The following is a 19,671-nucleotide window of genomic DNA, read 5'->3' on the forward strand; positions in this document are numbered from 1 at the left end:
ATGACTGCGGAAGGTCCGCTGGACCTGCCTGCCGCCCTCCTGGGAAAATGCCGCCCCACGCGCGTGCTTGGCGCGCTGGGGTCTAGAGCCGGCCCTGAAGACAAAGGACTGAGCCCATGACAACTGGGTTCTACCCCTAGCATGTTAACGATTTATATAATACTGACAAAGTCTCTTAAAACAAAAATTTCAGAACTGGCCATTAATTGTCATTTTCATTTTGAGTACTAGACTCAAGATACCTAGGGCTGATTTTCCAAGATGCTGAGCACTCACAACTACAATGGAAATCTGTGGAATGCTGTGGGTGCTTGGCAACTTTGAAAATGCAGACAATAGAGGTCACAAGATGGACATCCAGATATTGAAGCAACTTTAGAGAATGTTGGCTTTCCCTACCTGACAGGTTGTTATGAAAAATTCATTAATGTTTTTAGATTATTGTGGCTACAAGCACAATAGGAAAACAGATTAAAAATTTGACATTCAGTGCAGTGTTTGGATGGTATGTAGTAAATAAAGCATGGGACCATGTACAGAATGATGAGGATAAAAAGAAATATTGAACAGATACTTCACCGAGGACCATATACTCTGTGCATTGAATGATGCAGGGCTCCTATAGAAAAAATAGTACAGTCTGTGATCATGTAATTAGACATAGTGTCATAATGCCTATGAATAAGCGAGCCAAATTAAAGCTGCAGAGGCAACCTTATGGCATTTTTAAACTTTTAAGCATTTTACTTTGTAATCTTAACTTTTTTTTTTTAATGGAATACAAAAATGTGCCTGTGTGTGCATGTGTGTACGCGCATGTGTGTTTGGTTTTTTTGTATGAATGTTTTACAGTGTATGTATGTGTAGCCTTGTTATGTTGTAAAAGACTAGTTGAACAGTATGTAGACATAATCTTACACTGCCAGGCAACTTTCTGCCTGGTGAATAAGATTTTAAAAAAAACACAACATATAATATAAGATGTGTAACCTATACGTTGTCATTCTCATGTATTTGCAATTAAAAGCTTTGCTTTCTAAATCTTACCATTCCAAAAGGAAGATATCCTGAGGAAATTTTCCACATCCTTTTGGGTATCTTAAACAACATGCAAATATACCTAACACTCATTAAAGACAGTTACATGTACAGAAATAGAAAGCTACTGCAATGATTGATGGGCTGTTCTGCACTACAGAAGCAATGGCAGGATTACCATTGACTTTAAGGGTTGAGCTGTTAGTGATAACAAACAGTAGTGCTTTAAAATGTACACAAGAATTCCAAAGAAATTCACTGATACAATCACAGACTTGTAGAACATATATAACATGTGCAAACACACAAAATATCTAGAGACACAAAATTTGTTAAGAACTAGCATTGAGAATTTCACTGATAGGTGACTACTGCAGAGGTCACAGGTAATTGTGTTTGTTGATCTACTCTTGGAGGAGGGAGTTCTGTGGGTGGGGGCATTGCTAATATTGAGGGCTAGCTACAGAAAGCGTGCATATATTTTAATTGCATGAACTAAAAATGATGAATGAGTGCTGCATTCAGCACTTTCTCCCAGGTAGAAGAGTTATGTTAGATCACTGTAGAATTCTTTCTGGGTAGTTGGACAATCAATACAAAGTGATTCTCTTCCAAACCTAAAGCACTGTGCATTCTTTTCATATTAGGTATCAAATGTTTTAAAGAAGAGCAATGGATATCATGCAGATATGTCAGTATTCAGTGTAATGGTACCATACTCAATTTCTACACATTCAGACAATCATTGAATTCACATAATTGGTGGAAAGTGAAGAATGGTTTCTATTTTTTGATATGTCATCTACTCAGGGGATTAATTTGATTAGTTGTTAGGTCTTTTCCATCAATTACTGAGATCTGTTCTCCAGTCATTGAAGGTTTTCTAATGTGGGAGCACCAAGTGACTGCATTCATATTATCATTATGGCACCCACAGAGAATGAGAAGAATAGGGCCAGGAAATATTTATGTATTATTAATATGTAACTGGTCCAACGCCTGTTTTGAAAAATTAGCCAGTATGAGAGTGTTTAGGAGAGCAACAACATTATATGTTTTAAATTTATAAAACATTTGGGAAAAAAGGGTAAGAAAACTGTGCTTGTCCTAGGATAAAGACAACTGGGGCTGGGAGTATGTTTATGTACAAAAGCATAAAGATAATATTATTGTAACTTTTATAATTTACAAGGATCAATTATTCCTGTAATTTTATATGGGCAGGTTAAGAAGTAATGGGTTTAAGCTGTAACAGAAAAAATAGAAGCTATATATTAAGGAAAACTATCAGACATAAGAACTATTAGGCAATGGGCAAGATCCCAGAGGTTGTGGAAATGCCATCAATGCAGTAATTTAAGAGAAACTTGAGACGGATCAGGGAGGATTAACTATTAAATAAATCAATCCAGTTCAAGGTGCAGGTGAATGGACTAGAGTACCCTTCCAACTCTATTCTACAAAAGATGATATAAAATACCCTCATTCTTTTCAAAATAGTCTGGCATTTGATGTGCATGCACATCATATTGCAGTGGAGTGGCAGTAGTCATTCCATTGTGAGTAGAAACTTATAAGCACAGTTTTGCCCTTTCCACTCTAAAATAGGCAACGAACAAACACACATATCACTGGCCTCAAAATTGGTAGATAAGATCCGGAGACCCAAAGAAAGGAAGTCCTGCACTTGAAAATCCTAAGAGATCTGGGGGAGGGGGAGCAGAGAGAGAGAGAGCAGAGGGTCTCTCCCCACAAGCCTTAGTAAATGAACAGTAAGTGAAGACCTGTTTTGGAGTGGAGTACCCTACCACAGCTGTGGGTAAAGCCACAAAATTACATGGGGTCTCCATGAGGGAGAAAATCCGAAGTCTTAAATGCTCATCAGTCCCCCTCTTGAGACTTAAAAGATCCATTCCCCACAAGCATTAGGGTCATAGGAGTTGTTCACTTCTCCCCGCCCTCAACTTTAAACCATTTATCTGGAGCCTCTTCCAACTCCCTAAAAGTCTCATTTGGCTTATTTAGGATTCAGAAGCCAATTTTGATTCATTTGGGACTGAGGAGACTTTTAAGTATCTGGAGTGATTGCCAAGAGGCCTATTAAGACCATTGAGGAGGATGAAGCCTTGCTGAGCACCCAAAGGCTTCCCAGGGCAGGCCATAAGCCTCCTAAGGTGGGAGGTCAGAGGTAGTAGTGAAGTTCATCCCATTGTGAGACCTAGGGAGCATCAGGAGGTTGAAAGGCAAATGGGGAAAGAGTCATTCCCCATGACCCTCTCCAAGTATGGGGAGCACCAGGAGGGGGAGGCCACATTCCCCAGGCCCTCCCTATAGAACACAGGAGGAGAACCCCGATCCTTTGGACATTAGGAAATTGACCGGAAGGGAGTACTCCTTGTGGAACTGAATTATGCAGAGAGTGCAGGCAAAGTTAAAAGCATAAATGGAATATATTCAAGGTATCAGCAGACTGACTGAAAGACTATGATGTTTCAAATATGAAAAAAAACATTGTTAGAAGTAAGAAATCACTTTGTATGTGTTTGTAGATAAAAGCAGATCTTAAGTAAATTGATAGCAAATCATGACCAATATTGGTATAAGACATGTCTTAAAAAGGTATAGGAGCAGACTGTTCAAGTATTCACGATGCAGTTCAGCTCCTTTAACGTTACATGAAATGACCCATAGCTCACTGCATGGAAAGTGTCAGGTGTGAGATGGATGTATATTGAATAGAATCACTAAGAAAAAACATCTCCCCTGTCAGAGTCAAAGCACAAAACAAGGAAAGAGAACAAGAAGAACTGCCTTGGTCTTTTCCCATTCTTACTCTCCTCTGCAATGCAAGACAGATATTGTGAAGAAATTCTGCGTATCCTAGCAAGGATTATATCACTGAAAGTTTTCTGACATCCATTTGTTCTCAGCTCAGAAAGATCACTGATAGGAAGTATTCTATGTGACGTTCCGATGTGTAAAAAGAAACATTTGTTATAGCAAAGTTTTAAATGTACTGCTGTGATCACAATTCTCTATCAATTTGTGTGTATAAATAACTCAATGTAGTTCTGGTTTAAATAAAAAACTTTGGATGGGATGAGTAAGTTTTTCATTGCATTACATTAGTTTTAATTTAATATATTTAAAATGTGGTACCTGAGTACTGTAAAACAAGGTCACAAACTGAAATCAAGTCGACTGTCTTCTCTGCAATGTAAAAGCAACATTACTTACCCATAAGGAATCTTCCTTTTTTTCTCTTTGTTCTCTTCTTTATACTAATTTGTGATGGATTATGATGTCAGGTGGAATGAGGACAAATTATATATATATTAGGCACTATCATAAATGCCTATACAATAGACTGATGTTTCCCCATTTAAAAGTGTTAAGACTAAATTCTAATTGTAGATATGTGATTCTGAAGAGACCATGAACACAGGACACAATTTATTCTAGAAATAAACAAATGGAAGGAACAAGTGCACAGCAAACAATAATCGTACCAAATAATACACTGTATTCTAAATCTTACTGTTTTACAATTGTTAAATATTTTCACCTTTCACAAATCATTGCCATTGTATACAATTTTAGCAGTGTCAAAATTACAGACACCTGATTTCCTGGAATTAGTCTCTATTTTCATTCAGTTGCAACACTATTCTCTCTCCCCATTTTCTTTGTGGCAAAGCTTCAGGTCTCTTTGAACTTGTACCTGCGTTCTCTCACGTCTCTATTACAGTAGGTTGGGGAGTTAATAGAACTCCATATACTGTTCCACATGATTGTCTTCTTGGCAGGTTCACTCTTCGGTGCTCTAGTACTCTCTATAGAGATATGCTGGATAGCATTTTGTGACTTTCTGCACTAGTAGATCTAGGCCATTTCAGAGAACATTTTGGTATCATTCTTTTCGGACAGAATCCAGTAAGTGTCCCTGGAGTTGCACTAAATTTGAGAGGTGTGACTAACAGCAGGACAGAGAAAAGGCCCAGCGGCTCCAGGAGGAACAGTGAGAAAAACACTGCTGAAAGTGATCGCCAAATATCTCAATTTTGGGAAGAAGGGCTCCGAATGCATTTCTCATAAGTAACATACTATAAGACAGCCAAAGGATTTTTGCTGATTCTTGTCATCTGACAAGTTTTCAAGGAGCAAAATAACCCGGTTTAATAGTTTATGTGAATTCACACTTCATCTTTATGAAATTGAGAGCAATAACCCCCAAGAGTTGATACTGTGTGCAGATGGCAATAAGAGCCTTGCAGAAGACAAACAGGAAATCAGAAGCTAGCTGTAACTTTAACTATGGGAGGACTCTGTTCCCCGCCATAATTCTGACCTAAGAGCAACAACTTTTATTGTAATAATTCTGTACACTCGAAAGGCCACATGTTCTAGTAGCAACTGAAAAGGAAGGGAACCATATGGCCCAGAATCATCACCTGCTTTTTCCTCTTGCATTACTCATTACATTACTAACTCTCTAAAAGCTAGATTGGACCACCTAATCCCAAGGCTCAGATGGACCTGCATTATTCCAAGACATAGACACAATCCTATGGAAATTACTGTCCCATGATATCCAACTCCCTCTGGCATAGGAAGGTAGCTCAATGGCATCTCCCCATCTTTCAATCATCCATTGGGTGTAATACTTCCTATGAGGCTACTTATACTGTTGTTCAAAAACATGCCACCAAAAGGTCTGATTTAGTTAAATGAAAATAAAAACTGAACATGTGCTTATGGTTAGATCCCTGCAAATCCGTGGATATATACTTTATATCCATGGACCATTTTTGTGGCTCGTGGCTCGGATGCAGATACAAAATTTGTATCCCCACAGGGCTCTGCAGCACACACTCACCAGAGTAGCAGTAGAACGGAGCAGGTGTCACCCAGCCCAGCCCTCAGGCTCCAGCTCAGGGCTCTGAATCATGCAGCAGAGGGCTGCGATATGTGGCAATACCCTGCTAGGAATTCTGGGAGTTGTAGTCCCCAACTTGCTCAGATGAAAAAGTTAAACTACAACTCCCAGAAGGGAGTGGGACGGTGTGCTCCTGTGCAGTAAGCCAAGCACTGAGTGTGTTAGAGCCGCCATTGCTGCGTAGAGGTGTCTGAGTCCTCCACTGGGAGGGCAGCACTGCACACAAGAGCCCAGGATTGTAGCTTCCCTGCCCGGCCAGGGAAGGAGGTACAGCAGGGGAAGGGGACAGGCGGCAAGGTATGAGATCTCTGGGGAGAAGTGGGGGGCATTGGAGAGGAGGGGTTGGCACAGCCCTGCATCACTGCTGAGCCCTGCAAATCCACAGATATCTGCATCTACGGATGTCTGCAGACAATTTTTGCAGATCGGATGTGGATACAAATTTTGTAGCCGCGCAGGGCTCTACTTATGTTTATAGAATTATTATCTACACAATATAACCATTCTACTGCACAAAAAGTCTAAGCTCACACAAAAATGTGCAATAACCTTAAAGGTGATCCACACTGTATAAGTGCACAGAGAACTGAATCTAAATGGCAGGAATACTACTATACACTATTCTGTGGAAATAAACAAATGTGTGATGATGGGGAGTTCTGCAGAATACAGCAGAAGGTGCAGCAGGTAAGATGATGCTATACGGGTGGCACAGAGACAGAGATACCACCACTGACCAAAAATACCAAACCTGCCACTGGCTGGCGGATACCGTGATATCACCTCAGCACTATAACCTGTTCTCAGGCCCTGAACCAGCATCCTAGAGCAATTGGTAGTCATTTTCTCATTGTAACTCAGTGTAAGACTTTATGGGATCTGATATGAGAGTAGGGAAAATGACAGTGGGTTTACATATCATTAAGGTAGATATGTAGACATCAGTGAAAGTGTTGGATGAATATCGAATTTGTATAAAAATTAGTGAATAGGTGGCTCGCTTGCTAATTTTTGGAAACTACTGATTCTATGAGCTGAAATTGTAACTTAGAAATAGTAATGTTTTATGTAAGGTAACTGAGAATGGAAGATTCAAAGAGCTCACAAGAAGCTTTCCATAATTTAATGAAAACCAGGATCAGGGCCGGCTTCAGCTTTTTTGCTGCCCCAAGCAGCAGGAAAAAAAAAAAGAAAAAAAGGAAAACCTGATTGAGCTCCCATCAAAGTGCTGCCAAATAGGAAGAGACGGAGTGAAGGACCCACCGCCGAATTGACGCTGCAGACTAAACCAGTGCGCTGGAGCAGCCACCGAAGTGCTACCGAAGACCTCGACATGCCGCCCCAATAACGGATGGAGTGCCGCCCCTTTCTATTGGCTGACCCAGTCACCTGCTTCCTTTGCTGGTGCCTGGAGCTGGCCCTGACCAGGATGATATTCCATCACACAAATCATGTTTTTTTAAGTAAGAGTATCAATATGTATCATTTCTACGACAAAACTAACCATTAGAAGCTTAACACAGATGCATTTTACTTTCTTCTAATTCATGGAAAGGACAAAATGCTGCCAGATGGATTTTCAGTGAAGTAGTCTGTACCCTGATAAGTAAGTACATTAACTCATATCTTTATCTTGGTCAGGTAAATACTGTATACACATTACAGATCTGTGCAGTGCTCCTCACTTGGAAACAACTCCATATTCCTGTAACTAAGGACTTATCAAGGTGGCCTTGGCTTAAAATGCCTAGCTGTGCTCCTTCAAATTTCTGTTGGCACCAGGATGGCTTTATTCAGCCCTTGCTAGTAATTCAGTACATTACTAATTAATTTTATTTTGAGATAAACATTATTTAGAGTACAAATTTATGAAATGGCCAAATGCATTTATAATTACGCTCAGTGTCCAAGATGCAAGATTGGAATATGTTTGTGGGTGCTAAACAAGCCATCTAGGTGTAAAACTCTGCATGCTCTGTGAGGAAGTGGGAATGTTCCCTTGTTATGTTGTGTGTGTCCTGCTGTTTTGCATGGCTGCTGTGTGTGACTTATGTGGAAACTGCTCCAGCTGCCTGCATGAATGCTATGGCCGCCCCTTCGTAACCTGAGACCCAGGAGAGGAATGCGACCAGGTGACTCTGGCCCGGGAAGCGAGACAAAGGCCAGAGGAAGAGTAAGGGGCAGGGCAGGGGCCAGGCAGCTGGAAGCAAGTCAGTCTCGGCTGGCTTGGGGCACAGGAGGAGGACCAGAGTCCTGGCTCTGGGCTCCCTTCCCCCCAAGATGGACTTGGCTGAAAGTCACTGATTTCTGTGCTAACAAGTTCTGCCCTATGCTGTGTTCCTGTCGATTAATAAACCTTCTGTTTTACCGGCTGGCTGAGAGTCACGTCTGACTGCGGAGTTGGGGTTCAGGGCCCTCTGGCTTTCCCAGGAGCCCCCCAGGCGGACTCACTGCGGGAAGCACACGGTGTGGAAGGGAATGCTGAATGCTCCGAGGTCAGACCCGGGAAGGTTGAAACTGTGGAAGCTTCTTGCCCTGGAGACAGTCTGCTCAGAGAGAGGAGGAGGCTGCCCCAGAGTCCTGACTGGCTTTGTAGGGAGTAGTTCCAGAGCATCACCCTGGTGACTCCGTGACATGCCCCCACCTTGTTAATCTGAATGTATCCTCTGTGAAGACAAATAAGTTAACAAGTCTATACACTTGTGCTACTGTATTTCTCACATATGATTTCCATTAGACTCTCCCCCAGAAGCTAATAATGATTCCTTCTTCATGGCCCTGGAGGACCTCAGACCCAGGAGAAATGTTATCACTGCAGGGGCAGTGTGATAAATGAAGGGGGTGGGGAGATAGCTCCCTTTTACGGACAACCAGCCAGCCAGTTAGCTGTAAAATCCCTCTTGGTAGCTGTTCTCTACTTGCTTTACCTGTAAAGGGTTAAAAAGTCTGACTGCATGCATAGGTAAAAGGAAGAGAGCCAGTGGGAACTTTTTAAAATTGAAACAAGACTCCTCTCTGTCTCTCTGTTGTTGTTCTCTGGAGAGAGGAGATGCAGAACAGGAGCAGGGCTGAACTATGCTGTAGAAATCTTTAAGCCAGGTAGGAACTGCTCATCTGAAACCCCAGATATGTAAGTAAATCAGGGAATGTCTAGGAAGACACAATAAGGGTTATTTCTTTCATTTCTTATTGGCTTGTGGACTCCTCTGTGCTAACCCCCAAATGCTTTTGTTTTGCTTGTAACCATTAAGCTGGTCCTCAAGAAGGGTATTCTTGATGTTTAATTTTTGTAAGTGAGTTTTTAAAATCTAGCAAAAGCTTAAGTTCCAGATGTATTTTCCTTCTATTTGTGTTTACTAAAATCTACCTTTTTTAAGAACAGGATTTGATTTTTGTGTCCTAGGAGGTTTGCGCACATGTTTAATTAGCTGGTGGCAAGAGCTGATTTTCTTTCTTTTCTTTCTCAGCTCTTCCCCGGAGCGGGGCTGAAGGTGCTTGAGGGTGCCCTACAGGAAGGAATTCCCAAGTGCTCCTTTCTGGGTTCTCAAAGGGTTTTTTTGTTTTGGGTTGGTTTTTTTGCACTTGAGTGGTGGCAGCATCTATCCATCCAAGGTCAGAGAAAAGCTGTAACCTTGGGAGTTTAATACCAGCCTAGAGTGGCCAGTATTAATTGTTAGAATCCTTGCGGGCCCCCACCTTCTGCACTCAAAGTGCCAGAGTGGGGAATCAGCCTGGACAGGCAGTGAAACAGGATCTGTGAAGCTAGTACATGGATATGTAGCTTGAAATCAGAAGCCAGTGTGCACAGGGAGGAAGGAAGGGGGAAAATCCCTCCTTCCCCTCACATGGCAGGGTTTGGCAGTAAGCCAGGTAGGGGCAGGGCTAGTGAATCCAATACTAGCTCTGTGGTGCATGGACACTGAAGCAGTGGGGACCTATTGCAATACCTAAGCTGCACAATCAGCTGTAGAGAAGCACCACTGCTACTTTGCATCCTAGGGTATGTGCATGACTTCTCAGTCCCTGTTCCATAGCAAGCCCAGCTGCTCAGTCTTGGAGTGAGGGGGTGGAGAGTTTATTTGGACCCAAGTCAGAGCTGCCATTTTTGAACTTTCAGGATCCAAATCCACTGAAATCTTAGTGCCCCACTAAAGATTCTGGAGAAAATATAAACCATCTTCTCTTATTTATTTTCTTGCTGTTTTAAATTACTTAATATCATGAATGCACAACAACTGCATTCATCCTTCCAAGGTAGATATCTATCACAGCTACAACAGATTACATTATTGGCAAATATGCTGGTATTATGGTAAAATAGATGGTAAAATAGATGGTTTCAGAAGGACTATATATAAAGGAACAGGTATCCACTGGTAAATATTTTGCTTAATATTTTTGCTTTCTTTTTCCATCATTATATCTGTGCAGTAGGATAGGTTTAACATTTCCTTGAAGACAATTGATGAAGGGCTAATGGTATAACACGTGCATGAATGCAAAAAAGATAAAAGCCCTGATAACTGTTGATACTAAAATTGATGAAGGCATTGCTCAATGGTCTACTATAGGAGATATATCAAAATGTGAAGTATCAGAGGGGTAGCCGTGTTAGTCTGGATCTGTAAAAGCAGCAAAGAATCCTGTGGCACCTTATAGACTAACAGACGTTTTGCAGCATGAGCTTTCGTGGGTGAATACCCACTTCGTCGGATGCAAGTAGTGGAAATTTCCAGGGGCAGGTATATATATGCAAGCAAGAAGCAAGCTAGAGATAATGAGGTTAGTTCAATCAGGGAGGATGAGGCCCTGTTCTAGCAGTTGAGGTGTGAAAACCAAGGGAGGAGAAACTGGTTCTGTAGTTGGCAAGCCATTCACAGTCTTTGTTTAATCCTGAGCTGATGGTGTCAAATTTGCAGATGAACTGAAGCTCAGCAGTTTCCCTTTGAAGTCTGGTCCTGAAGTTTTTTTGCTGCAGGATGGCCACCTTAAGATCTGCTATTGTGTGGCCAGGGAGGTTGAAGTGTTCTCCTACAAGTGTTTTTGTATATTGCCATTCCTAATATCTGATTTGTGTCCATTTATCCTTTTCTGTAGAGACTGTCCAGTTTGGCCGATGTACATAGCAGAGGGGCATTGCTGGCATATGATGTAAACCTTACATTGGTGGACAGGTTAGCTCAATGTGGCTTTCATCTTTTGACTCTAGAAAAAGAAAACAATTCTCCTCCCCAACAGTTACTATAAAAATTATGCATGTCTGTAATTACCGGAAATATATTGTATTGTTCTTATGTATTGTTCCTGAACTAATGTTGTGCCCTGTAGATTTTATGCAAAAATATTTCCTGAGCCAGGGATTAATCAAAATATTTTGGTAATTGCTTGATCAACACTAGACAGATAACTGCAGTTCATTCCCCCTATCTCTACTGAAGCTGCAACTGAGCACAGAGACAATATTTGATGTGAACAGCCCACCCATCAGTTAGCATTTCCTAAGCCTATAGAACAAGGAAATATGCTTTTCTTATTTCCATCAATCTTTTTTAACTTCAGTTTTATACAGTTAAACATTAACAAATTGGCATCAAAACATGCACCAGTATAGTGGCTATTAGAATAACTTTGCATCCATAAGATATGCTATTATTAAAATATGCCCATCACACTCTTGACCTTGCTGAATATCTAACCTCTAACACTCAATCTGTCTATGATAATAAAGTATGTTTTAAGAATTCTCCAGATCTGCTCTGGGCAACAATCAGTGTACTTAAGAGAAGCAATGATATCTTACTCTGCCAAAAAGAAATGGGATCAAAGAACAATTACCACTAGATAGGAAAATTATAAGTTTAGAGTGACGACTATATCAAGAATAGCACTCTTCTCCTACAATTCTTAAAAATCGAGTAATCAGAGACATATTTAGATTCTTTAGTAATTAAAAAAAATATCTACCTAGCTGACACTACATATTGGATTGATTATATAAATGAGAGACTACAACTGGTCATTTTGTAACCAGATTAGTTACAAACCTGGTACAAAATATTATATTATACAGGATGTCAGACTAGATCAGCGGTTCTCAAACTGTGGGTCGGGACCCCAAAGTGGGTCACGACCCTGTTTTAATGGGGTCGCCAGGGATGGCATTAGACTTGCCGGGGCCAAAGCTGAAGCCCGAGCCCCACTGCCTGAGGGCTTCAGCCCTGGGTGGCAGGGCTCGGGTGATAGGCACTCCGCCTGGGTCTGAAACCCTTGAGCTTCGGCCAGGGTGGCAGGACTCGAGCGGGCTCAAGCTCTGGTCCCTGCTCCTGGCGTCACGTAGTAATTTTTGTTGTCAGAAGGGGGTCACGGTGCAATGAAGTTTGAGAACCCCTGGACTAGGTGATATAATGATCCCTTCTCTCCTTAAAATCTATGAATTATTAAAGTCATTATACAAAGTTGCAAGTATACAGTAGCTACCGGTAAATATGATGAAAGCAGAGCAAATAGACTCTGTTGAAATTATGAATACTATATTAAACGTACGTAAATAGGCCACAATGCATATGAAATGGTACTTCTGATCTGAAGGGTACTTCCATTTAAAAAAGCAACTTAGATGCAGAACACATTAATGGTCATGAAGAGAATAATTATATAGCTTCCAAAAGAGTTCCCCAAAAGAGTCAAAATGAACAGCAAGCCTTACTCAGACTGCAACACTTGAGAGAACCGTTTTAAAAAGTACAGGATGGGAGATAATTATCTGAATATATCTATCTAAAGTACATATATGGACCCCATTATTGCAGTATCTGAATGACTCACAATCTTTAATGGAAGTGCCGTAATTCCCATTTTACAGATGAGACACTGAGGCACAGAGAGACTAAATGACTAGTTAAAGACATAGGAAATCCGTGGAATGTATATGGAAATTGTTTACAGTTTACATTGATGGGTCAGGGATTAATATAAACAAATATAGTAGCAGTACCTATTTGTAGGGTGGAACATAAAAAGTAGTAAAGGTTTCCTCCTTAAATATACATTCAGCTTTCAAGAAGTGTATTTTTGCTTTTGTTTCCATTTTGGTTTGCATGGTTTTATTTTTAGTGACTTTAGGACTTATTTAATAACTGGACAGTAAATGTATTTGGAGGTGCTGAAGATAAAGGTTATACATAACTCCCTTATTTGTATGGTCTGGTTGTCATTAGAAAGTTTAATGAGGATTCCTAAACCCATAAGAATCACACTTTCCATGACTGGAGGATGATGCCACAATGTGTGCAGGAGAAGCTGCTTGTACCTGGTCTTTTCTCCGATTCCCCACGTCAACTCAGCAATTTATTGTTTGTTTCGTTACAAATGGTGGGGAGGAGAAGAAACAAGGTTAGCATCTACACACACACACACACACACACACACACGAGGAGGCCCTATGGTAGCTTTTACATCTTCCCAATTCTGGGCTGCTCCTGGTGGCTAAAGTAGGCCCCAACATAAGTTATGCAGCCCATCAGGGTTGTCTAAGCTATTGCAGGCTGTCCCCACCTGCGGCCTGCCCCCGCTTGTCCCCAACCCGCAAAACTGATAGGAAGCGGTGCTTCCCAGAATCTGTACAGTGCTACTTGCTGTGATCCCACCCTGACACATTCCTCCTACCTCCAACACCCCTCCTATGCTGGGGTCTGCCAGAGAATCCTCAAAAAATAGCCTATGACTGTTTTCCTCAGTTCCCGTACCACAGAAATTCTCACGTCAGCTGGATCCAGGATTTTAAGAGAACCTTTATATCACTCTAGCCTCGTCACACTGCACAGAGAGGTGGTGAGTATCTCACCCTTAGTTGTCCTGGTGATGGGCCAGCTTTTTCAGAAACCCTGGGAGCTCAAAATAAGAAAGCGTCAGCAGTCCATACTAGTGCATGATCTCACATAGTTCTGCCAACAAGCTGAGAGGGGCTAAATGGCTTGATATACCCTGGGGTGGGCTTAGGGTGACCAGATGTCCCAATATTGTAGGGACTGTCCCAATACTAGAGGCTTTGTCTTACCTAAGCAACCTATTACCCCTCCCCTGTCCCAATTTTTCACACTTACTATCTGACCACTCTAAGTGGGCTGCTGGGGGAGATGAGCACTCACATGATTATAAGGAGACTCTCATAACAGTATTGGAGGTCAGGAAGGAAAATTTTCTTGTAGCGTACTAACCAAGCTAGTTTTCTTTTCTTTCAGCCTTCCCCCTGGAGCACACTGAAATGGGCATCCCTGGGTGAGGACATGGGTGTCCATGTGTAGGGAGGGCTCATTGTTTACACATGGTTTACTACAAGGAGACATTAAGAGCTGTATGCTAGAAGCTGTTATTAGAATAAAGTTCCTATTTTTAAGAAAGGGAAAAAAGGTGATCCGGTTAACTACAGGCCTGTTAGTTTGACATCTCTAGTATGCAAGGTCTTGGAAAAAAATTGAAGGAGAAAGTAGTTAAGGACATTGAGGTCAATGGTAACTGGGACAAAATACAACACGGTTTTACAAAAGGTAGATCATGCCAAACCAGCCTGATCTCCTTCTTTGAGAAGGTAACAGATCTTTTAGACAAAGGAAATGCAGTGGATCTAATTTACCTCAATTTCAGTAAGGCATTTGATATGGTTCCACATGGGGAATTATTAGCTAAATTGGAAAAGATGGGGATCAATGTGAAAACTGAAAGCTGGATAAGGAACTGGTTAAAGGGGAGACTACAACGGCTCATACTGAAAGGTGAACTGTCAGGCTGGAGGGAGCTTACTAGTGGAGTTCCTCAGGGATCAGTTTTGGGACCAATATTATTTAATCTTTTTATTACTGACCTTGACATAAAAAGTGGGAATGTGCTAATAAAGTCTGCAGATGACACAAAGCTGGGAGGTATTGCCAATACAGAGAAGGACCAGGATATCACACAGGAAGATCTGGATGACCTTGTAAACTGGAGTAATAGTAATAGGATGAAATTTAATAGTGAAAAGTGCAAGGTCATGCATTTAGCGATTAATAACAAGAAGTTTTGTTATAAGCTGGGGACACATCAGTTGGAAGTAACAGAGGAGGAGAAGGACCTCGGAGTATTGGTTGATTATAAGATGACTATGAGCTGTCAATGTGATATTGCCCTGAAAAAAGCTAATGCGGTCTTGCGATGCATCAGGCAAGGTATTTCCAGTAGAGATAAGGAGGCGTTAGTACCGTTGTACAAGGCACTGGTGAGACCTCATGTGAAATACTGTGTGCAGATCTGGTCTCCCATGCTTAAGAAGGATGAATTCAAACTGGAACAGGTACAGAGAAGGGCTACTAGGATGATCCAAGGAATGGAAAACCTGTCTTATGAAAGGAGACTCAAAGAGCTTGGCTTGTTTAGCCTAACCAAAAGAAGGCTGAGGGAAGATATGATCGCTCTCTATAAATATATCAGAGGGATAAATACCAGGGAGGAAGAGGAATTATTTAAGCTCAGTACCAATGTGGACACAAACTGGCCATCAGGAAGTTTAGACTTGAAATTAGATGAAGGTTTCTAACCATCAGAGGAGTGAAGTTCTGGAACAGCCTTACAAGGAGAGCAGTGGGGGCAAAAGACATATCTGGCTTCAAGACTAAGATTGATAAATTTATAGAGGGGATGGTATAGCCTAATTTTGGCAATTAATTGATCTTTGACTATTAGCGGTAAATATGCCCAATGGCCTGTGATGGGATGTTAGATGGGGTGGATCTGAGTTACTACAGAGAATTCTTTCCTGGGTGTCTGGCTGGTGAGTCCTGCCCACTTGCTCAGGGTTTAGCTGATCGCCATATTTGGGGTCGGGAAGGAATTTTCCTCCAGGGCAGATTGGCAGAGGCCCTGGGGGTTTTTCACCTCCCTCTGCAGCATGGGGCAGGGGTCACTTGCTGGAGGATTCTCTGCACCTTGCCTTTAAACCATGATTTGAGGACTTCAGTAGCTCAGACATAGGTTAGACGTTTGATATAGGAGTGGGTGGGTGAGATTCTGTGGCCTGCCTTGTGCAGGAGGTCAGACTAGATGATCATAGTGTTCCCTTCTGACCTTAAGTCTATGATTCCATGATAAAGTCACTGCAAATACTGTACTTGGGTCCACATTGCCTAGGACATTTGTTATTAACTTCACTTGATAGACAGGAGTCTCTTATTCTAAGAGTTGATTACCTTGGCCTCCTTTCTTAAATCTTGGACTCAGGTCATGAAACAGCTGTGCTAAGAGCCTTAAGGGATGAGGGACTTATGTACAGGTCTTATGTATAGATCCCTTCACACAAGTACATCTTCCACCTCGACACTGGTATGGTTTGGGAGTTGCATCCTGGCTGCTTCATCATACCATTGTTGAAAACATCTGATAGGCATCCTTGTGGCTATTGGTTATTAGGACTACGTGCATTACTAGCTGTTGGCCATAACTGAAGCTTGAGACATTTCAATAAAATTGCAACCTTGATCTTTAATCCATTTACCAAAATCTTGTGTTTTATTTCTGTATCCCTCCAAAGGGCATCAGCAAACATCGAATATTTAAAAACAAAACAACTAGAGACCACATTGACTGCATAGGATAATCTGAATTTTCTATCTGTAAATAATTTACTCGGTATAACTTCTGAGAATACTGAGAAATTGATTAATCTAAGTCCTATTACAGATGAATAAATTAATAGGAACGACTAATTGTAAAGTTACCAGTATTTGATTTAGTTCAGATTTCCTGCACAGATTTGTATATCAAACCTTGGTCAAAATATAGATTAAAGACTCCACCATCATTTCATTTATACATTGAAATATTTAATTGCACATACCTGAAAACCTCCTACATATACAATGCCTTTTAGACATATGTCTCTGAAAACCTACCCTATCACCTGCATAGATCTGTAAGAAATAGAAATCACTGCTTGTTTTTACTAATCCTCTAATAGTCTTAAATCGGGAATTAGTTTAACACATTAAAAGGTTAATTATGAAGCACTGTTTGCATTAAATAACTAACAGGAATATATAGCTCAAGTATTCAATTCCCTGTGATTTGTTTCTCGTTTCTCAACTGGGAAAATTATGGTTTGTATTGTGCATTTCAGAGATACATCATTCACAGCTACATCAAATATAATTGATATACTCATCTGCATTTGTGCTCTATTTTATTAGGATTAAATTTCTGATTATAACTTTCACTTTAATGCATTCAGTACTTAATTTCACAATATTAATAAATGTCGAGACTATGCTTTCCTTTACCTTGTTTCCAATGGCTTTTTTTGGTGGGAAGTTAAAGGTCCTTACTTGGTGGTATTTATTCTGTAGCTTGTGGTGCAAGCTTCTGAATTCTGCATATCTTCGATAAACATTCCATTCATCATCTTTTATTCTGATATATACCTGCAAGTGTAGACAAGAAAAGATCAATTTTAAAGGCAATCATTACATTCATTTTGTCTCTCTTTGTTAAAAGTACTGTTTGTCAACTACCTTCACCTTTATGACATAACATTCTCAGTAGTTTTAGGACTATTTACCTACAACTACATCCAACTGCAAACAGTCATCGATTGTAGTTATGTCTGTTCAACAGGCCATTAATCTAATTCTCTTTTATTGGATTCAGTGGTGACATACATTAACTTGCTCATTATTACAAGACAGGGCTGCAATTTTGTAGTAAGATAGCTGCTAATGCTTCCTGTTGCCATGGTTTTCAGCAGGTTCTGCTGACCAGTGCACAAAGAAAAACTTAATCTGATATACTTTACATTGATTTCTGTACATTTAATAGTTTTCCAACTTCACACATGAATTTCTAGACATAATTCTTAAGTCACAAACTTTATTTACTCATCATCGTTATGCTGAAGCAAACCACATCCTTCACAAATGAATGTTTTTTTTTAAGAAGTCAACATGTATTATAAAACACTGGAGTATAAACTACTGAAATCTTATTATTTGGAAAATAGAGGCAATTTTCTCTCTCTCTCTCTTTTTTTTTTTTTTTGCACAGGACGTGTAATATAATTTCACAAACTGAATGTTTTTGCCACAGCTCAATTACTTTCATGAGGGTACTACCAATAATGTGCTAAATGTTCTCCTCCCAGAGGGAAAAACCATAGAGAAGGAAAACATGCTCACAAAACTCTGAAAATTAATTAATGGCTCTGGAACTATGTTCTCTATTGGGAAAAGGGGTTTTAACTTTATTGAGGGAGCAGGAAAGGCATGGCTCTAAAACCCAGAATCTCCACAATGAACTCAGGACCCAACACCATGACTGAGGGCATTTGGGACTAGTGTCCTCTTTGGTGTGACTTCTTGCTTTCCTACCCACAGCTTCCTTGAGGAGCTATGTTTCCATTGCTTCCCTCTGCAGCACTTGTGCCCTATTCTTCCCACCCCAAACTTTCTAGTATTAATGACTTCTGCAGTTTACATAATGTGCTAGAGCAGATTAGAACTGATGAGGCAAAACTGCCATATTTCTTCAACAGCATTTTTAAAAGAGTTTCCAGATTACTGAGATGATGATCATCTGAAAAAAGTAGTGCTAATGGTCATCAGAGACAATGATCAAAAAGAAAACAGAGGAAACAGGAACAAGCAAGAAAAAAGCCAAAGCAAAAATATTCAACTCAGAAGACTAAAATTAAATATCCAAATCCACATTCAGATACCTATATAATTGGCCTGATTTTCAACAGTGCTAAGGATCTAATTATTTTATTTAGGTGCCTAACTTTTGATACGAACATTTAAACACTTCATGACAATTTTTAAAGTATTACAGAAAATAATCACATTTACAGTAACAGTGAAAAAGTAAAGAGATGAATATAGACTTTACAAAACTATTTAGCATAGTATTTCATACATGGTGCCAAAGGAAACAAGGTTCCCAACCCCAAACCTGTCATAACTATAAACAGATAATGGACAAAAGTCCAAGAATCCAAACAATACAATGATCACCATTAAAATGCAATATTTCTAACAGCTACCACACAAATAGTATTTGAGTTACTATGGTATTTGAATTACTATGGTATTTCCCTATACATAGTACAGGCAATAATCATAGTATTGTGTGATAACTTGTTAAATGCAAGCTTGTAATGGTTACCACTGTACAACACTTCACTTGCTCTTCATAATTATTATGATAGATTCTGCTGGAGAAAGCAAATATGATAATCTCAAAGTTGAGAATGCCAGAGCTGTTGAGTTTGGTCTACTTAGATTATATATGAACACACAAAACTATAGGCAATTGTATTTGTCAATAGGAACTCAGGTAATACAGTGATGGGGCTCTAAAAATAGGTAGACCACGTGGCCAAGTATTTAAAGTGCAATACAAATTTTAAAATAACAGGTAGTGAAATAGCTCTGCTAACTAGATTTAATAGGGAATTAAGATAACGTGACTGATTCATTAATATTTTAAAAGACTATCAATGGAAAGAATTCAGCACACCTGTAAATGAAGAGAATTTGGAAGAAGAGAAGGTAAGTGATCACAAACAGCATGTTAAGTAGGATGCTGGTGGCTGACAATAATGCCAGGGTACTGGATTTCATCTTAAGTGATAGAAAACCAAGGGATTTAGACCTAAATTCAACAAGATACTTAACGAA

General features: G+C 40.2%; 1 protein-coding gene across 20 annotated transcripts in view; it reads right to left on the reverse strand.

Annotated features, from left to right (window-relative positions):
• Window positions 1–19,671, reverse strand: part of SNX29 (sorting nexin 29) — a 484,058-nt gene that overhangs the window by 133,221 nt on the left and 331,166 nt on the right. For 16 of the 20 annotated variants that reach the window (XR_005585770.1, XR_005585771.1, XR_005585769.1 and 13 more), the window contains exon 19: window positions 17,281–17,421. Coding sequence is in view for 8 of the 20 variants with exons in the window: in XM_039492890.1 (XP_039348824.1) it covers window positions 17,281–17,421 (141 nt within the window). In the remaining 12 variants the exon portion in view is untranslated. Of the gene's footprint in view, window positions 1–16,841; window positions 16,915–17,280; window positions 17,422–19,671 lie in introns of those variants that run through there. The other 4 variants (XM_039492894.1, XM_039492899.1, XM_039492903.1 and 1 more) reach the window with 4 other exon arrangements.

Source organism: Mauremys reevesii, linkage group 10, assembly GCF_016161935.1.
Source record: "Mauremys reevesii isolate NIE-2019 linkage group 10, ASM1616193v1, whole genome shotgun sequence".
In the NCBI taxonomy this organism is placed as follows: Eukaryota; Metazoa; Chordata; order Testudines; family Geoemydidae; genus Mauremys; species Mauremys reevesii.